The sequence below is a fragment of the Amblyraja radiata genome, chromosome 16 (genome assembly GCF_010909765.2).
Source record: "Amblyraja radiata isolate CabotCenter1 chromosome 16, sAmbRad1.1.pri, whole genome shotgun sequence".
NCBI classification, from domain to species: domain Eukaryota; kingdom Metazoa; phylum Chordata; class Chondrichthyes; order Rajiformes; family Rajidae; genus Amblyraja; species Amblyraja radiata.
Window position 1 is genome coordinate 10,015,307 of NC_045971.1, and position 22,475 is coordinate 10,037,781.

A 22,475-nucleotide genomic window follows, 5' to 3' on the forward strand; every position below is an offset into this window, starting at 1 on the left:
GTAAATCTTTACTGCAAATAAACCAGGTTTTGCCAACGGCTTATTATAACATTTCTGAACGGTCTTTTCCCTTCCCACCATCCTGCTGTAGCCAGGATGTGGTGTATAGGCATGTCCATTCTTTAGCCGTCGACATGGATGCTGCCCTGGTGGAATAAAATTTGTACATGTTAGTGTTTATCCCAGCAGTTTCTAGCACCTGCTTGAGCCATCTCGCAATGGTTTGGCTCGTCACCCGACCATAAGGTTTTTGTGACTGACCCACAAGGCTTTTCATCTCCCTCGAATATTCTGGTTGTGTCTATGTAGGATAGTAGGTGGGTCATGGCACATAACCGTGGTTCTGGTGGGTAAGCCACGACTGGATTAGGTGTTCCTGGTCTGCTCTGTTTGACCAGTCGCTGGATAACGACAGATCTGGTCTGGAGCTGTGATCATGTTGTCCAGTCGCAATAGGTGTAGTGACTGGACCCTCTGAGCGGATACAAGTGCCATCAACCTAAGCGTCTTTAGTGTAGCTTGCTCGAGGCCGGGGAATCTGGCTGGTGGCCATTCCCTGAGATATGTCAGGACCACACTGATATCCCAAATATGGGTATACCTGGGCTTAGGGCTTGATATTGTAAATGCCCTTCATCAGTTTTACCACCAGTGGATGGGATCCCATCGCCTGTTGTCCTGCCGCTGGTTTGAGATAAGCAGAAAGAGCACTCTGCGCTGTGTTGATGGCACTGTAGCTGATCCCTACATCGTGGTGTAGATGGCCAGGAACTCCAGTATGTTGGTGGCTGTAGCTGTTGCGTATGTTATTCATGTTTCCTGGCAGTACTTCTCCTTTTTTTGATGCTGGTTAAGTACTGCCTCTTGGTGGATGTTCGAAGGGATGCCGACATGGTGGTGATGGTTTGTTTGGACAATCCCAGTTCCAGGTAAGGTCTGTTCAAACTTGCAACCCAGGCGTTTAATTTTCTCATGGCATGGGTGTTTAGCTTACCTGGTAGGTAAGTAGCTGATAGCCAAATATGTCTTTCGACATACCATTGCCAAATCATGTTGACCAATTTGTCGCATGATAATGATTTTATGCCACCCATATGGTTAATATAAGCCATCACCGTAGTATTTATCAATTTGTAACCGAACATGCAAGTGCTGCATATTAGATACATATGCTTTTAAACCATAAAAGGCGCCCAACATCTCTAGATAGTTAATGCCCAGTGTAAGTAGTAATGATGACTCTAGTTTAGTCCATCTACCACTTGTGCTGGATATGGAGTTAGTCGCTCCCCAGCCTTGAGCACTGGCATCTGTTTGAATAACTAAAGTAGGGTTAGTGATAAAGATAGGGCTGAAACTATGCCAAACGTTTTCTGCCCACCACTGTAGCTCTGATATTGCTTCAGTGGGTAAGTTCATGACACGATCATAGTGACCTGTATGTCGTTTTATTGCCCGTACCTTTGCTCTCTGTAAATTTTTTGATAATGCAAAGGTCCGAATTGTGTAGCCGGAAATGCTGCTACCATTTCCCCAATTACTCTTGCTACTTGTCGAATAGTTGGTCGCTCGTTGACCATTAATTTGTTGCATGATTGTGCTAATTCAACCATTTTTGCCTTCGGCAAGGTAACAGTCATATGGACTGAGTTAATTGTGAAGCCCAGGTAGTCCATGATAGTGGATGGCTTCAACTTAGATTTATCTGGATGCAGGACGAACCCCAGAGTTTCGAGGAGCTGTTTTGTAGCTGATACTGCTGCCACAGCCAATTCCATCGTTTTCCCTACTATGAGAATATCCTCCAGATATGCCATGACAATATGTTTTTGTTTTCTTAGTATTGCCATGGCTGGGTTCAATATTTTGGTGAATAATCTTGGGCTGAAGTTCGCCCATAGGGCAATGCTTTGTACCATCCAGATAAATTTTAGGTATCTGCGATGATCCTTGTATATGGGTACTAGATAATAAGCATCTTTAAGATAAATGCTTGCCATGAAGTGTCCTTTGGAATTCAATTGTTTGGCAGTAACATATGTCTCCATTTTGAAATGTATATACTTAACAAATTTGTTTAGTGATGTTAAGTCAATGATGATGCGACAGACACCACCTTTTTTGGTTTTAGTGAATATATTCGATACAATTTCCAAAGGTTCATGTTTGGTCTTTTCGATGACCCCCTTTGTGATAAGTCTCACCAGTTCAGCTTGTCCCTCACGTTTCTCTTTGACGGAGGGAGAAATACCCTTTGGGGCCATTGTTGAACTGGCGGCGTTTTTTCTGACATGAATTGTATTTTATATCCTGTAATGTTGTTGAGTATATACTTGTCACTCGTGACCATACCCCATGCTTCTTTAAACAAGTGTAATCTCCCCCCTGTTAATAAAGCACCCTTATTCTCTATATGCTGGTAGGGACCAGACCCACCTACCTCCATGGTTATTGGCGATTCGGTTTCTTCATTTTCCTGAAGATTTTGTTCTGACGTGCTGGCGATGTTGGGGGGAGGCGCATTTTCCAGAGGGTCCGCTGTGGGCCCTGATCTGAAAGATCTTTGGGGATAATGTGCGGACCCCAAGCGTTCACCAGTCCCATATTGCGGACGTCGACTGGTGGATGCCGTGGGGTGCTGCCACTTGGGTATCGGAGGTCTTGGTTTGCTCGTCCCGGGGCCTGCCCTCATTAGGCCGAAGGTTTTTGATGCTTCCTGCATCTCCTTCAGTTTTTATTGAATCTTTCCCAAATAGCAGCGCGTCCGTCTCCGCAGCTGGGGCTTTACACAAGCCAGCAAATTTGGGATTGAGGGCAGGTCTTATGTTTCCCTCTGGAGATTGTTGATCTCAAATTGTGTGGTACACATTAATGCCAGCACATCCTGCTGGCAGGTATCCATCTCCGTGGTCTCCACGGAACGAGCAAAGGCTGTGATGGCTGACGTCAGGAGCCTTAGGATCCGCTGTAGTTTGAGTTCTTGGGTCTGGATGTGTGACCCACATGCCCCCAGATTTGGCTGTTGACACTTTTTACTTTGAGGGCCTCACCGTTTTCTGGTGCTGTGTTGTTCCAGCACCTCAGCGAGCACCTTTTCCAGTAATGGTTGATGCTGGCCGCCATTCTTGGTTCCAGCGGTGCTCCAGCCCGTGGGGTTGCTACAAGCGGTCCATCACACCCAACAGCTCTTCATGTTCCTGCACCCCTGGCATACTCCCGAATTCGTCCGCCTGCCCCTGTTCCAGACCAGCCCAGCCCTGGTCACCAATGCTAGCCTCCAGTAATGAGGGAGCAGAGGGCAGTGCATGAAGCACTGTGGAGGGGGTGCCTGACCTCCCTCCGCGAGAGCGCTCTTTCTGCGCCTCTCGCTGGAGCTGCTCCAATTGCTGTTGGATGCAGCTCAGGCGGCTGTCTCTCCTCCATTTAGGTGGAGACATGTCCCCGTCCGACGAATCGGACGCCACCGGCCGGATGCCTGTTCGGATGGCTAGACATCCAGCCCGCAGTTCAGGCACTAGCGGGACTGGGCTCGGCGCGGTGATGGGGATAGCGGGGCGACCGGTAATTGTTCCTACCGCCTGTTGCTGCCCCCCCTGCAATGGAACGCTCCTCCGCTGGAGTCGAGCGGGGGACAGGTTCTTCTGGAGCTTTTGCCTTGTAGATGCGAGAGCGCCCCTCAAGCAGCGCGTCTCGCAGGCATCTGCTCCGTGAGCCGCTCCAGCGGCTCAGGCGACTCTCTCTCCCCCCATGCGGGTGGAGAGACGTCCCGTCCGACATCGGGAACACCTGCCGGATGCCTCTCGAGTGGCTATGCGTCCAGCCCGCTGCTTCAGGTACTAGCGGGCTGGCCTCGGCACGGTGTCGGGGAATTACGGAACACCGGGTCGCTCCTACCGCCTGGTGCTGCCCCCCTCCCCAACGGGAAAACGGGGGACAGTTTTGTTCCAGAGCCTTTTTCTCTGCCTGTAAAAAACACAAGCAGAAAAAGGCTCACCTGTAAAAGAAAACCCGACCTCAGGGTACTCACCTGACGGTCCGGTTCATCCTGTAACGGGACAGCCTTACTCCCGTGGCAGCCGCTGTTGCACTGCTGGCGTAATGCCGCGCCTGCGCACTGAGCGGGTTCTTCACGTAGTCACTCACGTGACTCCGAAGTAAAATTGTGTGTAGGATAGTGTTAATGTGCGGCGATCGCTGGTCGGTACGGTCTTGGTGGGCCGAAGGACCTGTTTCTACATTGTGTCTCTAAGCAGCACAGATAGAATAAGAGGTGAGGAAGCCATGCCTTCATTAACCAGGACACAGAACATTGGAGCTGGGATGATACATGACAACAATATGAAGCATTCTTCTAGCGTATGGCGTGCACAGCCTAAAGTTGTAGGTCATCTGGTTCTATTTGATCTTTTGTTTGTGCACGTCGGGTTGGTTGCATTTGTCGAAACAGGGTGGACCGCGTGAAGATTGCAGTCTCTCACCCCATATGAAGCATTAAATAGTGTATCGCTGGAACACTGTGTGCAATTCACATCACCTTACTTTAGGAAGAAAGTGATTGAATTGGAGAGAGTGCAGATGAGATTCACCTGAGCTGGAGCTGAGGGAGAGTGGACAGGCTGGGTTTGTTTTCCTTAGAGCAGAGAAGACTGAGGGAGGTGCACAGAGTTATGCAGGACATGGAGAGGGAAGTCAAGTCAAGTCACTTTTATTTCTATAGCACATTTAAAAAACAACTCTCGTTGACCAAAGTGCTTTACATTGGTGGAGGTACTAACGTTATACAACGTTTTGGATCTCAACCCGAAACGTCACCCATTCCTTCTCTCCAGCGATGCTCCTTATCCCGCTGAGTTACTCCAGCATTTTGTGTCTATCTTCGGTGTAAACCAGCATCTGCAGTTCCTTTCTACATATATATTTTATTTATGGCCCTTAATCTCTTTTATTCATTAACTAACATATGGCCATGACAGAAAAAAATCTATTTTCTTGCAGTTGCAATTGCACCTCTGGAAGTTAATCTGAAGTGAGAAAAAACAGTGATTAATGTATGAACCGGTGGGCTAAGTGCACACTTTCTTATTACTAATGTTCATGATCACTTGTGGGACATGTGTTATGCCTGTGCAAAGTTTCATGTTTAATTTAAGTGACCCTATGTTATATTTAGCATTGTCCCTGCAACATCTTACACAGGGCCTTGGTGCATAGCGTGTCAGACCATGCAAATAGTTAGCTTGTGCAGGCAACTTCTATAGATGCGGGAACATTGTGTGCAAAGACCAAAATAAAATAGCTTTACTTTTAAATATAAAAATGCAAAGATTACGATAAGGCCAAAAGTTCATAAGTTCACAAGCGATGGGAGCAGAATTAGGCCATTCAGCCCATCAAGTGTACTCCACCATTCAATCATCTATCCCTCCTAACACAATTTTCCTGCTTTCTCCCCACATCCCCTGACATCGGTACCAATCAATAATCTATCTATCTCTGCCTTAAAAATATCCATCGATTTGGCCTCCACAGCCTTCTGTGGCAATGAATTCCACAGATTCACCACCCTCAGACCAAAGAAATTCCTCCTCATCTCCTTCCTGAAGGAACGTCCTTTAATTCTGAAGCTATGACTTATGATCCTCGACTCTTTCACTTGTGGAAACATCCTCTCCGAATTTATTTGGAATAAGAAAAATACTTTTGTAAGTGAAAACCACAGATTTTGTTTTTGTGAGGAGCTTGAATAATTGAATGGAATTCATAGCAGAGCAGTGATGCATGACCTTGAGCAGAGGATGGTTTGGCAAATTCTTACTCAGTTCAAGGTTCCTTGGGTTCGTATGCTTCGGAACTGAAAACTAATCTCAGTCTGGAGAAAGTCTTCACCAGTTGGTCTTCTCTGGTTGAATATAATGGTGAGAGTGGGACTGGGAGGAATTCATATCAGGGGACCTCATTGAAACGTACCAAATAGTGAAAGGCCTGGATAGAGTGGATGTGGAGAGATGTTTACATTAGTGGGAGAGTCTAGAACCAGAGAATTAAAGAACGTTCTTTTTGAAAGGAGATGAGGAGGAATTTCTTTAACCAGAGAGTGGTGAATCTGTGGAATTCATTGCCACCGAAGGCTGTGGAGGCCAAGTTCATGGATATTTTTAAGGCAGAGATAGATAGATTCTTGATTAGTGTGGGTATCAGGGGTTATGGGGAGAAGGCAGGAGAATGGGGTTAGGAGGGAGAGATAGATCAGCCATGGTTGAATGGCGGAGTAGACCTGATGGGCCGAATGGCCTAATTCCGCTCCTATCATTTATGAAGTTATGAACATATATCATGCTACTGCAGTAAATCGCACACTTCCAGGTTCAGGGACAGTTTCTTCTCAGCTCTTCTCAGGAAACTGAACCGTCCTCTCACCAGCTAGAGTGCAGTCCTGACCTCCCATCGACCTCATCTCTCATCGGACTTTACTGGGCATTATCTTACACTAAACGTTATTCCCTTTATCCTGTATCTGTACACTGTGGACGGCTTGATTGCCTTTCTATTGCCATCTATTGCCTTTTCGCTGACTGGATAGCACGCAGCAAAAAAAGCTTTTCACTCTACCTCGGCACACGTGACAATAAGAAACAAAACTAAATTCAAACATCGCTTTATTATCCAACTCCTACCAGATGTCATCATGTGAATTTATGGGGTAACATTCTGAATTGGGGATGATCAGCCATGATCACATTGAATGGCGGTGCTGGCTCGAAGGGCCGAATGGCCTACTCCTCCACCTTTTGGCTATTGTCTATTGAATTCTGTAAAATTAAAGTTCTGGAAACTCTTTGGGAGAGGGGTGAGAGAAGAAGCAGATACACACTATGGTTGATGTATGAAGCTGTTTTTTTCATGTACAAATCTTGGCATTTGCAACACAGTACATGGTGAATTTCAATTGGATCTTTCTGTAACATAATATCCTTAGGACATATTTGATGTGTGCTTGTTGTTGGGTACACAGTACATGTGACTTAAACAGATCAATGTTAACCTACCTGAACTCCCGGTGGCTCAGCACTTCAACTCCCCCTCCCATTCCCAATCCGACCTCTCTGTCCTGGGTCTCCTCCATTGCCAGAGTGAGCAACAGCGGAAATTGGAGGAACAGCACCCCATATTCCGTCTGGGGACCTTGCGTCCGTATGGCATTAACATTGAATTCTCCCAATTTTGCTAGCCCTTGCTGTCTCCTCCCTTTCCTTAACCCTCTAGCTGTCTCCTCCCACCCTCCCATCCGCCCGCCCTCGTGCTCCTCCTCCTCCTCCCCTTTTCCTTCTTTCTCCCCCCCCCCCACCTCCCATCAGTCTGAAGAAGGGTTTCGGCCCGAAATGTCGCCTATTTCCTTCGCTCCATAGATGCTGCTGCACCCGCTGAGTTTCCCCAGCAATTTTGTGTACCTTCGATATTCCAGCATCTGCAGTTCCCTTTTGAACATATTATTTCTGCTGTGTGGTTGCTCAGTACACTGCTGATATGAATTTTCACAACACACCACCACTGGAATAGGGTACCGACAGCAAATGGGTCCCTAAAATGTTTTAATGGTATCAACGGGGATCTGTACAGCTGCGTCGAACTGCTTTAAGTAACTAATTCTCATTTGTATCTCTGAAGGATTTCTTTGCGCACGGCTCTATCCGGGCCCTGGTGAGACCCGTGGATGGGAGTTTATGTACACGACCAAGGCGACGGTAGTTTATGAAAGCAAGAAGAATGTGTGCAGCATCCTGTCTGTGGGCTAACTCTTACTCGTGAGCGACATTGAATGGAACAGTTCTGAATGGAACACGCATCCAGCAACCTCCCATCTCAACAAAAGCAGGATGTGGAAGGGTAAGAGACCTGAATTTGAAATGAAATAACAATCACCGATGATAATACGTTGGAATGACATGTCAGAATTTGTGTCGTACTCATACAAGCAGTAATGGGAAGATAGACACAAAATGCTGGAGTAACTCAGCGGGACAAGCAGCATCTCTGGTTGGTAGGGATGGGTGACGTTTCGGGTCAAGACCCTTCTTCGTGGCTTGACCTGAAACGTCACCCATTCCTTCTATCCGGAGATGCTGCCTGTCCCGCTGAGTTACTCCAGCATTTTGTGTCTATCTTTGGTGTAAACCAGCGTCCGCAGCTCCTTCCTACGACAACAAACCGCAAGGTCTGAATGACAATAAAGGCTACTTGCTTGCTACTTGCTAATGGGAAGATGATGGTCAGAATCAAAGGAGCAACCAAGGACTAGAATGCTAGAGCTTCAATCTTACCACCAATCCTTGCTTGAGTTTGAGTCTAGTTTATCATCACGTGTACTGAGGTACAGTTGTGTGCTAATCGGTCAACGGAAAGACAGTACATGATTACAATCGAGCCATTCACAGTGTACAGATACATGATAAAGGGTATTACGCGAGTGATAGATAAAGATAAAGTCCAGTAAAGTCCAATCAAAGATAGTCTGAGGGTTTGCAATGAGGTTGATAGTAGCTCAAGACTCTAGTAGTTGGTAGGGTGGTTCAGTTGCCTGATGATAGCTGGGAAGAACTTTGTGTCCATTGAGGGCCTTTCTGCGTATCTGGAATGCTATCTACCTCTTAGGTGACTCACTGGTGACTCTCAGATTATCCTTGATCGGACTTTGCTGGCTTTACCTTGCACTAAACGTTATTCCCTTATCATGTACGTATACACTGTAATTGTACTGCCTTTCTGCTGACTGGATAGCACGCAACAAAAGCTTTTCATGGTACCTCGGTACTCGTGACAATAAACTAACCATAACTGAACTGAACTGTTTTGAGGCTTCTCTCTCTCCCCCCACCCACCCCCCCCCCCCCCCCCCCCCCCACACCCCCACCTCCTCTCCTGTCTATCTCTGCCTTAGAAAAATCCACTAACTTGGCCTCCACAGCCCTCTGTGGCAATGAGTTCCACAGATTAACTACCCTCTGACTAATGAATTTCCTCCTGTCCTCCTTTCTAAAAGAGCGCCCTTTAATTTTGAGATCATAGACTCTCCCACTCGTGGAAACATCCTTTCCACGTCCACTCTATCTATGCCTTTCATTATTCTGTAAGCTTCAATGAGGTCCCCCCTCAACCTTCTAAACTCCAGCGTGTAGAGGTCCAGTGCGGTCAAACACTTCATATCCTATGGTGAAGCTGCTCCCTCCTCTCTCCCCAGGCCCACTGTCACTCTACTCACACACCCTTGTCTAGCTTCTGACTTATTTGAAACATCTCACAGGTGTCAATTTGACAAGAGGCTATCTGCGATGACTGATGTCAACATTTAGCCACTGGCGAGGAACTGCTGGCTCGCAATGCTACTGATTTATTCTATTCACTGGAACATGTCAAACGCTGATGCCGACTTGCTGAGACTGAATCCATATCACCACCATGTAGGAAACAACTGCAGATGCTGGTTTAAACCAAAGATAGACACAAAGTGCTGGAGTAACTCAGTGGGCCAGGCAGCATCCCTGGAGAAAATGGATGGGAAAAGAGGCGCTTCGGGTGGGAACCCTCCTTCAGACTGATCTGCCTGAACCAGTCTGAAGAAGGGTTCCGACCCAAAACACATCCATCCATTTTCACCAGAGGTGCTGCCTGGCCCACTGAGTTACTCCAGCACTTTGCGTCAGTCTTCAATATCACCATGGCAGCATCCTGCAGTCTGTAAATATTATTTTGATGAATTTTGCAAGCTGGCGTCATAATAGTTCCTCTGAACACAAGTGCCAGTATTTTTGTGCATAAATACTGTTTTTGTATAGTTTCATGTAAGTGACACAGAGCCTTTGATTTCTTTGACCTTTTGATTTAGCGTGGCCAGATGTACTGTGGATCATGTCATATCTTATAAATCCATATCGTGGATTGAATATATCCTGTTTAATCCCATTGGATATAGTAAAGGTTCATTCAGTATCAAACCGGTGAATTGTTTTATATTGAACAAGCCTCGTGGCAACAATAGACCGTAACTTGCAGATGTTATTTCCTGTGTACTTTCATATGTTGGTTTTGAAGGAATGTAGTTGACTAGCGTTTGTTTCCCGATTAAAAACACGTTAGAAATACAATTTACTTCAAGAGTATTAATGATAATCAGTTGAAATGAAGGGTTTTAATAGAGTTTAAAATATAGTTAAATATTTGGCTATTAAATGAGCAAAATAGCAATAACATATTTCAAATATGTATTAGCAGTGTAATTCCCATGACAGGTTTAAGAAATGTTTCAATGTTTTTTGGAAATCCGTGAAGGGGAGGAGACGAGACCACAATTAGTTCTCAACGCATTAAAGTCCTATTTAGTTTGAGGATGTGAATGGATTTACTCCAACTTCATTATATTTTAATCGCCAATACTTGTAACTGTTTTATCCAAGGCTGTTTATTTGCTGTTTTATGGATTATACGTGTGGCATGTGTTTCCCCAAGTCCAATGTATCTTGTGGAAGCTGTGCTGAGAACTATTGTTTATTGTTGAGGAGGGAAATCCTTTTGTTTTAATCAAAATACATTTTATTCAAAGTAAAAATGCGTACAATACAGGAACTGTGCAAAATATTCTTCCGACATTCTTGGAGGCTTTACATTGACTTCAGTTCAACACAGTTTCAGTTTAGTTTATTGTCACGTGTACCGAGGTACAGTGAAAAGCTTTTTGTTGCTTGCTATCCAGTCAGCGGAAAGACGATACATGATTACAATCGATCCATTTGCAGAGAACAGATACTTGATACTTGATAAAATACATTCATTTTATACATTCAATTCGTTGTTACGCGATCTTCTCACAATTTTACCTCCCCCCCCCAATTTTACCCCCACCCTTGTCACTTATGTGGCCCCCTGGGGTGAAATCCCTTCCCTTATTTGAGGGGCATCTCTACCACACTCTGCCCCCCGATGTCGAGCAGCGGAAGGACACTGGACTGTTGCCCTCTCCCACGACACGGAGTTTCTCTCCCATATGTCATAAGCTCACAAGTGATAGAAGCAGAATTAGGCCATTCGGCCCAACAAGTCTACTCCGCCATTCAATCATGGCTGATCTATCTCTCCCTCCTAACCCCATTCTCCTGCCTTCTCCCCATAGCCCCTGACACCCGTACTAATCAAGACTCTATCAATCTCTGCCTGAACAATATCCCATTGACTTGGCCTCCGCAGCCTTCTGTGGCAAAGAATTCTACAGATTCACCACCCTCTGACTAAAGATATATGTGTGACATATATGTGGCTGTGACCATTCGAGTAAAATGATCATGACCTTATTCCACAGAATCCCTTTACGTCAGGGACGTGTGGGGAGATATTCACTCTCTGTTGCATGTGATACGATTATCCATTGGTCTGTAAGATATTTTACATTGAACCAGCTGCAATGACAGCAGTGGGTAATAATGAAGAAATGGTATTTTCAGTGTGCTTCAGCGTAAATGACTTTAAGTTATGCTATAGGATATTTCTTTCTCTCTCCTTTCCCAATATTTGAGCTCGCAGTTCTTCATGGAAAACATAGAAAACATAGAAAATAGGTGCAGGAGTAGGCCATTCGGCCCTTCGAGCCTGCACCGCCATTCAATATGATCATGGCTGATCATCCAACTCAGTATCCTGTACCTGCCTTCTCTCCATACCCCCTGATCCCTTTAGCCACAAGGGCCACATCTAACTCCCTCTTAAATATAGCCAATGAACTGGCCTCATCCATTTCATTGGAGTAAAAATGTTGTTCGCTCGCTATGGCATTTCAGAATTCAAATAACAATGAAAATATTGGGAAAACAGGAGGGGCCCGACCCGAAACGTCGCCTATCCCTTTTCTCCGGAGATGCTGCCTGACCCGCTGAGTTCCTCCAGCATTTTGTGTCTTTCTTCAAAGAAAATATTAGGCAGCGTGATTACGGTACATCGTGTTAAGAAATGAAAATGTTTCTGTTTTATTTGAATTCAAAAAATGACAAATCTCATGAGCAGCATGCAAACCACAAACAATGCCATTTTGCAGATTTAGCCCACACACAACTGAAGAATCGCTATCCTGTATCTCTGGAACGTTTCATTAAGATATGTACAAAAAAACATCCTTCAGTGCAAAACCATAAACATGATGGAGACTGGTTAATTGTGTGGCTTTATTCAACTTGGTGTCTTTTGATATACGGTGCAGAATTATATTACCCTGTTCCAATTATAATTACATTGGGCACATTACAAGTTCCCAGTCACCGTTGGGAATTCTTGCCTATCAAAGATATGATCTTACACCAGAGTTGCTACATTGCATTTTGTGTTCAGAGAGAGAGAGAAAAAAATATGTGGCGTCTTTCACATACTCGGGATGTCTGGAGCATTTCAGAACCTTTGAAATGTTTTGATTAAAGTTATTACGTGGATAACTGGCAGTCAGTTTTGGCACAGCGATGGTCCACTAGCAGCAAGGAGCTGTTGATTTTGAATCTGTTCAAGAATTAACAATGGCGAACAGCGATCTCTGCTGTATATAATCCACAGAACCACCAACATGAAGGAGATAAATTATGCACTCATTTTGGATAGGAAGGTAAATAAGGTCATATGGTCAAAAGTGATAGGAGTAGAATTAGGCCATTCGGCTCCTCACGTCTACTCTAATAAGGTAGCCGGTTCGAATCCCGCTTGGAGTGCATACTGTCGTTGTGTCCTTGGGCAAGACACTTCACCCACCTTTGCCTGTGTGTGAATGTGTGTGAGTGATTGGTGGTGGTCGGAGGGGCCGTAGGCGCAGATTGGCAGCCACGCTTCCGTCAGTCTGTCCCAGGGCAGCTATGGCTACAGAAGTAGCTTACCACCACCGAGTGTGACTGAGGAGTGAATGAATAATGCGATGTAAAGCGCCTTGAGTATTAGAAAGGCGCTATATAAATCCCATCCATTATTATTATTACTCTGCCATTCAATCATGGCTGATCTCTCCCTCCTAACCCCATTCTCCTGCCTTTTCCCCAGAACCCCTGACACCCCGACTAATCAAGAATCTACTAATCTTCACCTTAAAAATACCCATTGAATTGGCCTGAAATTGGCCTTTTCCACAGACCATTGAATTGGTCCGTGGCAAAGAATTCCACAGATTCACCACCCTCTGACTAAAGAAATTCCTCCTCATCTCCTTCCTAAAGGAATGTCCTTTAATTCTGAGGCTATGACCTCTGGTCCTAGACTCTCCCACTAGTGGAAACATCCTCTCCACATCCACTCTAACCAGGCCTTTCACTATTTGGTAAGTTATAAGTAACTGTAAGGAAAATAAAATCATTATTATTTTCATCTTGGCATTGAACCTATTTGGGATAAAGCTGACAAAGATCCGTTTTCCCAGAGGGTTGGCCGCTAGATCCAAGCAAAATCATGCATGAAATTTGGGGCTGAGGGACCAAGGGCACGGTATGTTCTGACATGTTGTGCAGCTTGGGCACTTTGAGCAGCATAATCAAGGACGAGTCGCATGGTGGCGCAGCGGTAGAGTTGTTGCCATACAGCAATTGCGGCGCCGGAGACCCGGGTTCGATCCCGACTACGGGTGCTGTCTGTGCGGAGTCTGCACGTTCTCCCTGTGACCTGCGTGGGTTTTCTCCGAGATCGTCAGTTTCCTCACACACTCCAAAGACGTACAGGTTTGTAGGTTACTTGAAGGTACACAAAAATGCTGGAGAAACTCAGCGGGTGCAGCAGCATCTATGGAGCGAAGGAGATAGGCAACGTTTCGGGCCGAAACCCTTCAGTAGGTTATTTGGCTTGGTATAAGTGTGTGTAGGGTAGTGTTAATGTGTGGCGTTCGCTGGTCGGCGTGGACACGGAGGGCCGAAGGGCCTGTTTCCACACTGTATCTTTAACCTAAGTAATCCTGGCCACTCCGTCTTCCCCCATCTCCCATCAGGCAAAAAGGTATAGAAGTGTGAAAACCCACACCTCCAGATTCAGGGACAGTTTCTTCCCAGCTGTTATCAGGCAACTGAATCATCCTACCGCAAACAGAGAGCAGTCCTGAGCTACTATCTACCTCTTTGGTGACCCTTGGACTATCCATAATCGGATTTTGCTGGCTTTACCTTGCACTAAACGTTATTCCCTTATCATAGTAGACAAAAATACTGGAGAAACTCAGCGGGTGAGTATTGTATTGTATTGTATTGTATTCAAATTTATTGTCATTGTCTCAGTTAGAGACAACGAAATGAATTTCCCTTACAGGCAGTATCATAAAAATAAAAAAATAAAAATAAAAATAAATAAATAATAATAAATAATAAAACATATTAAAAATAAAATAGAATTAAAAAAAAAAAAAAAAAAGCACAAACAGTGAAAGTCCACGACACAACATAACACAGTGGCACCAAGGTGAGGAAGGCACCATAGTCCAGCCAGCCTCCACTCCGTTCTTCCCAGATGTTCACTCGTGGTCGAGGCCTTCCTAGCACCCGCAGTCGCCGCCCCGGGCGGCCCGATGCTCAGACCCTCACGCCGGGCTGGTGGAACGCCGACGCCGAACCCCGACGGTGAACATCCTCCTCCTCAGCGGCCCGGACCTCCCGATCAGCCGCCCCCCGCAGCCGGAGTCCGCAGCTCCCGAGTCCGCAGCTCCCGAAGTCCGCAGGCCGAGCTGGGCAGAGTCGCAGGACCCCGCGCTGTCCATCAGCGCCGCCCGCGTTGGGAGCTCCGCAAACCGCAGCTCCATGATGTCGGTGCAGCAGGTCCAGCACTCCGGGCTCCAGACGGCGACCCCCGGTAAGGCATCGCCAGCCTCGCGATGTATCAGCGCTGTCCCGCCGCTGCTGGAGCTCTGGTCGCAGGAAAGTCCACGCCAATCCAGTAGGTAGGCCGCTGGTGGTGGGGGGGGGGGGGGGGGTGGGGGGGCGAGGACGCGACTCGAATAAAAGTTGCGTCTTCACCAGGAAGCGGCTGAAGGACGGTATCCCCCGCACCGTACCCTCTTCCCCCACATAAAAACACAAAAAAACCACAAAAAAACACACTTTTACATAACTAAATAAACAAAAAAACAAAAAGATACCGGGCTGTAGGTGGAGGCAGCTGACGCCAGCGCCACCGGAAGTACTCGACCCGAAACGTCACCTATTCCTTCGCTCCATAGATGCTGCCTCACCCGCTGAGTTTCTCCCGCATTTTTGTCTACCTTCGATTTTTCCAGCATCTGCAGTTCTTTCTTAAACATCCCCTTATCATGCATCTGTACACTGTAAATGGCTCGATTGTAATTATGTTTTGACTTTCCGCTGACTGGTTAGCACGCAACAAAAGCTTTTTACTGTACCTTGGTACACGTGGCAATAAACTAAACGGTATCTTCTGACGTTTTGCATTTTGTTGCCCTTTCATTTCTCATTAAAAAGCCTCGCTGTTTGATGTTGAGGGATCGAGCTGTTTCGTGTAAAATGCACTCTCATCAGCACGCTGCTATATTTATTTGAATCTGAACGTCATCCAAACCAGCCTCATCCATTTGGAACAAGTTTCTGGTGCAGAATCATGTAATCCTAAAGCTCTTCATAATATAGATGGATAGTCTGTTAACCCAGTGAGTTTGTTGTGTATTTCCAGTGAAGTGCAGCTTAAAGCACATAATCAGTAAACTGAAAAATGTAAAAATCCAAACCATTCAAATGAGCTGAAATGTCGAAAAATCAGGTGAGTGTCCCACATGCGATTTCTGCACAAATTATTTTTATTTGCCTGATGGAAAATGATCTTTTAAGTTATAGGTCAAAAGGTAGATAAAAGTAGATGTTTTGAAGCATCTTTGAGGATTATTTTAACTGCAGATGATGGATTGAAATGCATTTGATCCATTCATTAAACGCCTCTCCCAATTGAAAGTAAAAAGTCAGGAGAAAAAATAATTCCATAGGCAGGATTCTGATATCAGCACTTTTGTTGATATTAGCATCTCAGTCAAATCATCGTTGACTTTCTTATTAATCCAGGCGAGAGGGTTTCTTATGCCATGTTCATTATTTGTCTTCCCGACTTAGGAGCCGGGGCTCGAGTCCACTCTGATCCAACTTTCAAACGAGTTCTTGATTTTTGTGTCCATCTTCCCATTATTGCTTGGCACATGTGACAACAACAAACTAAACTGAAAAACAAAAAAACTCATCCATCGCCCTAAGTGTTGATCCTCTTCGCCGCAGAGGCACAGTGGCGCAGTGTGTGACATTGATTAACTGCGTCGCATTGCATTTTACATGCACCCCACAATGCATAATCCCAGCCACCACGCAGGTAAAGAATTTAAGCACGAAAGTGTTTGTCCCACTTACGCGACCTTTACAGGCGACTGTTGGCACCCGTGATAGGTCGCTGTAGATTGGTTATTGCATGTGAAGCAATCATAGTAGAATAGCATCACTAACCCCACCCTACTGTATGATTCATACTAACACCCACTTCCTACACTAGTCAGTCTTGGACGCGGTCACATATTACATGAAAATTACATATGTACATGGTGTCAGAAGTGGGATAGGTTTGTTGAGGATGGTCACCAGAGGTTGGTGGTCTGTCTCGACCGTGAAAACATTTCCGAAGACGAAGTCCTTGAATTTAGAACAAGCGAAGACCACAGCCAGCAGCTCTTTATCAATTTGCGCGTAGCGCTGTTCGGTGTCGGTCATGGTGCGGGAGGCCTAGGAGACAGGACGTAAAGTCCCACCGGCAGATGATTGTAGGCAGGCGGTGCCGGGTCCGTATCGTGAGGCATCGCAGGCAACTGTCACAGGGCGCTTCAGGTCGAAAAATGTCACGGTGGGAGCGCTGGTCAACCTCGATTTTAAAGCGTCAAATACTTTTTGGTGTTGCTGGAACCAGGACCAGGCAGTATCCTTTCGAGTTAGTTGTCTCAGAGGCGAACTCAGTTCACTGAGGTTCGGTATGAGCTTTCTCAGATAGTTCACCACACCCAAGAATCGCTGCAGACTAAACACGTCGGTGGGGCTGGCATCTCTGTGATGGCAGCAGTTTTTTTCGGATCTGGTTTTAGACCATTAGGAGTGAAAACATGTCCATCATAGGTGACCTCTGGAACCCTGAACTTGCACTTGTTAGGATTGAATTTCAGGTTGATCTGACGTGCCCGGTCCGTGATAAGCTTTAGGTTGTTGTCATGTTCCGCTGTGTCCTTGCCATAAACCAGGATATCGTCTATGATGATGGCACACGGGAGGCCCTGGAACAGCAGTTCCATGTTTCTATGGAAGACCTCACTGGCTGAGTTAATGCCAAATAGCCTTCTTGGAAATTTAGATTAAAGATAATCTTGAACTTCAGATTATGGAAATTACATATTTACAGTCGCCGAAATTTTCAACATGTTGAAAATTCAGCGGCGACCAGAAAGACGCTACGACTCTTTGGAGGCCTCTCGCGACCATAGGAGACCTCTCACGACCATACAGGCGACCCCTGGCGACATGTCGCGGGTGACCTCTCACGACCACAGGAGACCTCTCACGACCATACAGGCTACCTATCACGAGTGCCGGCAGTCGCCTGTAAAGGTCGCGTAAGTGGGACAGGCCCTTTAAGAACACCGCCTCCTGCACACGCTATCAAAGATCCTACAGCGAGCAAGATAGATCACTCGACGAAAAAGACGTAGTACGGTCATGGGCAGATTCATGGGTAATTTTCGCCCCATTTCCGTAACCGGCTTCCGTCTCCGCACCAAAGATCCCATAGCGGAGCTTGTGCGGGGACGGAAGCCGGTTACGGAAACATCCTCAGAAAAATAAAAGTTATTTGGTAAAAATCTTCTCCTCATTTTCAGAATTTAAATTTATTTACACAAACTGTTCCCCTGCAACGTTGATTAGACTGCGAGTCGGGTCGGTTCGGGTCGGGTTACTGAGATGGATGAAAAAAAGGCCCACGTTCCATTCCGTTGCGTACTACACGTCAGCCCATTGCATTTAGAAGGAGTGATCTATCTTGTTCCGCTATAGGATCTTTGCACGCTATGCTCTGCCCTCTGGTATTTTTTCTCTTTGCACAACCTGTTGTACTTGTGTATGGCTCGATTGTACTCCAGTACCATATGGCATGATTTGGCTGCAGAGCACACAAACAAGGTAACGTACCTGGTCTTCTTCAAATGAGTGCTGTGGAATGTTCTACATTGAAAGCGAGCTGGTGGTGTGAACTGCACAACTGCAAGCCTGTGGTACATATATGTGATTAATTAAACAAACTCACGGCTGCAGAATGTGGAACAATATTTTCTTTATTATCACGCCCAAGATACTGGGCATGCTCAGACCTTGTATTCTGAAAAAGGCAACGTTTTAATATAGCAATAACAGCTGGAGATGGGGCAAAATACAAATTGCTGGAAGAACTCAGCGGGCCAGGCGGCATCTCACCTGGACTGTCTCCCTCAGATGGTCACGTCGCACAGTTTATTTATTTATTTGTTTATTTTTTTACATCGGTTGGAAGCTGCATATCAAATCTCATTGCACTGATGTGCAATGACAATAAAAGATATTATTATTATTATTATTATTATTATTATTATTATTATTATTATTATTATTATTATTATTATCTGTGGAGGGAATTGGACAGTCGACATTTCGGATTGAGGCTTCTGGACTGAACGAGTATTAAGCACATCTTCATTAGTGAAAGAATTAGGCCATTCAGCCCATCAAGTCTACTCCACCATTCAAGCATGGCTGATCTATCTTTTGCTCTCAACCCCATTCTCCTGCCTCCTACCATTAACCCCTGACACCTGCACTAATCAAGAATCTATCTATCTCTGCCTTAAATATATATTGTGACGATGGGGATTGGAGGGGCAAGGGGGTGGCAGGTGAATGGTGTGGAGAGTATTAGCAAAGTCCACAAGGTCTATTTCCAGCACCTCTCTCCCACTTCTGAATCTTTCTGTCTTCATCAGGAGAGAAATTGTTCACTAACATTTATTGCAAGCTCACTGGCACCCATGGCTACCTGGACTACCCCTTTAGAATTTAGAGAAACAGCATGGAAACAGGCCCAGTGGCCCACCAAATCCACGGACCAGTGATCACCCTGTACACTAGTACCATCCTGCACACTAGGGACAATTTATTGTTTGCAGAAGCCAATTAACCTACAAACCTGTATGTCTTTAGAGTGTGGGTGGAAACTGGAGCAACTGGAGAAAACCCACGAGGTCACAGGGAGAACGTACAAACTCCATACAGACAGCACCCGTAGTCAGGATTGAACCCGGCTCTCTGGCGCTGCGAGGCAGAAACTCTACCGCTGCGCCACCATGCCGCCCTCATCCCATTCTGTCTCTAGTAAGGACTCCATTTTCCACACTGTGGAGGCCAAGCCAGTGGATATTTTTACGGCAGAGATAGATAGATTCTTGATTAGTACAGGTGTCAGAAGTTATGGGGGGGAAGGCAGGAGAATGGGATTAGGAGGCAGGGAAAGATCAGCCGTGATTGAATGGCGGAGTAAACTTGATGGGCCGAATGGCCTAATGCTACTCCAATTCCTTATGACTTTTTGACCTTATGACCATAACTTCCTCTCAGTTTCTCCATCAAAGCCAAATCTCGTGATGTGGCTTTCCACTCTGGGACATGTCCTTTTTTCAGGACACGTGGTGTCCCCCGCCATCCCCTCCCCCTCTCTGCCATTGACGGTGATTATGTAGAGTGCGATTTAACTGCATCGCACACGAAACAACATGCCTGGTATTCTCGCTGTGCTGTGGTGTGTTCTATGTCAATGAGAACTGGTGGTGTATATTGTACTCACCCACCCGCATCTCCTCCATTTTCCGCACTTCTTCTCTCACCCCCCCCCCCCCCCCCCCAAATAGAACAGGGATGGAGTTCTTTTGATCCTTGCCTTGCACCCCACCAACCCCTGCATCATTCTTCATCAACTACAGATGTGGGCCCATTTAAACATCTCATCTGAAAGACAACACCCTTGACCATGTAGCACCCTCTAATTTTGCTTAGTTCACTATTGTCACATGTACCAAGGCACAGTAAAAATATTTTTAAATGCGCTATGCAGTCAACAAAAAGACTATACATGATCACAATTGAGCCATCCACAGAGTACGGATGGAGGATAAAGGGTATAACTTTTAGTGCAAGATTTTGCGTCAGGTCGGGGGGAGTCCCTCCCGCCACGGGTACCATGTAATCCCGTGCTACCTGCTCCATGGTCGGATAGTCAGCGACTAAACCGTCTCCCCCACCTGGTTTGCCAGGTGGGGAGGGGGCTGTGGACCCCCAGCAGGGCCAAAAACAAGACCTGTCAACGGGCGGATGAGCTCCTAGCGAGCCAACGGCCATCCACACTTCAGTAGAAGTTGCGATCACTGTCGTACACGGCATTGTAAGGAATGATGATAAACCACACACACACCAAAACCCTATACTTCCAGCGGCGGAAGTCCACAGGAACTGGAGGACAGAGATGTGTGGTGCGTCCGTCACCGTTCCCGTTGGAAACTGGCACCACTGCGTCACTAATGTTTTCAACGATGATGAATGAATGCAAGATAGACTCCGATACTGTTCAATTAAAGATAGGTCGAAGGTCTCCAATGAGATAGAAGGGAGGTCAGGACTACTCTCCAGCTGGTGAGAAGACGGTTCAGTTGCCTGGTAACAGCTTGGAAGAAACTGTCCCTGAATCTGGAGGTGCACCTTTACAAACCTTTGCACCTCTTGCCTAATGGGAGAGGGGAGAAGAGGGAGTGACCGGTGTAAGATTGGTCCTTGATTATGCTGGCGGCCTTACCGAGGCAGCGTGAGGTGAAGATGGAGTGACAGCCTAGACTTTCATTTTTAAAGCTTTGGGATAGTGGCCATTTGCAAGCAGTGTAATTCTGGTTTCCCAAAGGCATGTGAAAGGACCTTCTACAATAAGAATCATTGAACAGAACTGTTGGCCTGCAGCATTATAGTTTCCTCATTACCTGTAGATAAACATTTGTTCTAGGCCTGGCAGTTGCACTGACTGGTTTGATTAACGACTGTGATTAAACGCTTAATCAAAGGAAATCAGAGAGGGCCTCTAAATTAAGCAAACACGCCATCTTAATTCTCTCATGTTAATTCTGATTCGTGCTGGGGAATACATCTGTCTGTCGTTTTTATATCATAGCATTTTGTGATTCATTGTATTTCAATTCTTGCTCATTTATTCAGTTTGCAGGTGTCAGAGGTGATCAGATGCAAAGTTAACCATATCATAAGCTCATAAGTTGTAGGAGCAGAATTAGGCCATTCGGCCCATCAAGTCTACTCTGCCATTCAATCCCATGCTCCTGCATTCTCCTCATAACCCCTGTCAACCTTACAAATCGAGAATCTATCAATCTCCACCTTAAAAATATCCATTGACTTGGCCGCCACTTCCGTCTGTGGCAATGATTACCACAGATTCACCACCCTCTGACGAAAGAAATTCCTCCTCATCTCCTTTCTAAAGGTATGTCGTTATTTATCTTTCCCTTTCTCATTCTTTTCCTTGTTATTTTGCTAAGCTTACACCTAGATTGAAAGAGTATAGCGTAATGCTGCCTTCATTTGGGGAACTATAAGCTGAGGCCAAATAACTTTCATCAAATGGGTACATTTTTAAAGTTCCTTACAGTAAGGATGGTTATTGGCAGGGAAGGAGGAAGCGTGGATTTACGTTAATGTGTAGGATTGGAGGGCATTTTTAATCAAAGTAGCAGTGGTCTGGAATTCATCACCTGAGAGATTGGTGGGGGCAGAAGCCTTCAACTTGATCAAATACTAGGATGGTCATTTGAACCTTTTAACGCAATGGACCCAGAGCAACAAGTTCATTTTATAACACAGTACAGCACAAGAACAGGCCCTTCAGCCCACAATTGGGACGGCAGATGGCACAGTGGGCTAAGTGTTCGGCTGGCAACCAGAAGGTAGCCGGTTCGAATCCCGCTTGGAGTGCATACTGTCGTTGTGTCCTTGGGCAAGACACTTCACCCACCTTTGCCTGTGTGTGAATGTGTGTGAGTGATTGGTGGTGGTCGGAGGGGCCGTAGGCGCAGATTGGCAGCCACGCTTCCGTCAGTCTGCCCCAGGGCAGCTGTGGCTACAGAAGTAGCTTAGCACCACCGAGTGTGACTGAGGAGTGAATGAATAATGCGATGTAAAGCGCCTTGAGTATTAGAAAGGCGCTATATAAATCCCATCCATTATTATTATTATTAATGTCCGTGCCGAACTTGATGCCAAGATAAACTAATCTCATCTGCCTGCACACGATCCATATCCCTCCATTCCCTGCATATCCATGTGCTGATCTAGAAGCCTCTTGAATGCCACTGTTGTATCTGTCTCCACCGTCACCCC

General features: G+C 45.9%; 1 protein-coding gene across 1 annotated transcript in view; it reads left to right on the forward strand.

Annotated features, from left to right (window-relative positions):
* thra (thyroid hormone receptor alpha) overlaps positions 1 to 22,475 on the forward strand; it is a 403,335-nt gene that overhangs the window by 257,969 nt on the left and 122,891 nt on the right. The window contains exon 3 of the mRNA XM_033035055.1: positions 7,666 to 7,884. Coding sequence (XP_032890946.1) covers positions 7,832 to 7,884 — 53 coding nt within the window. The 5' untranslated portion in view covers positions 7,666 to 7,831. The remainder of the gene's footprint in view (positions 1 to 7,665; positions 7,885 to 22,475) is intronic.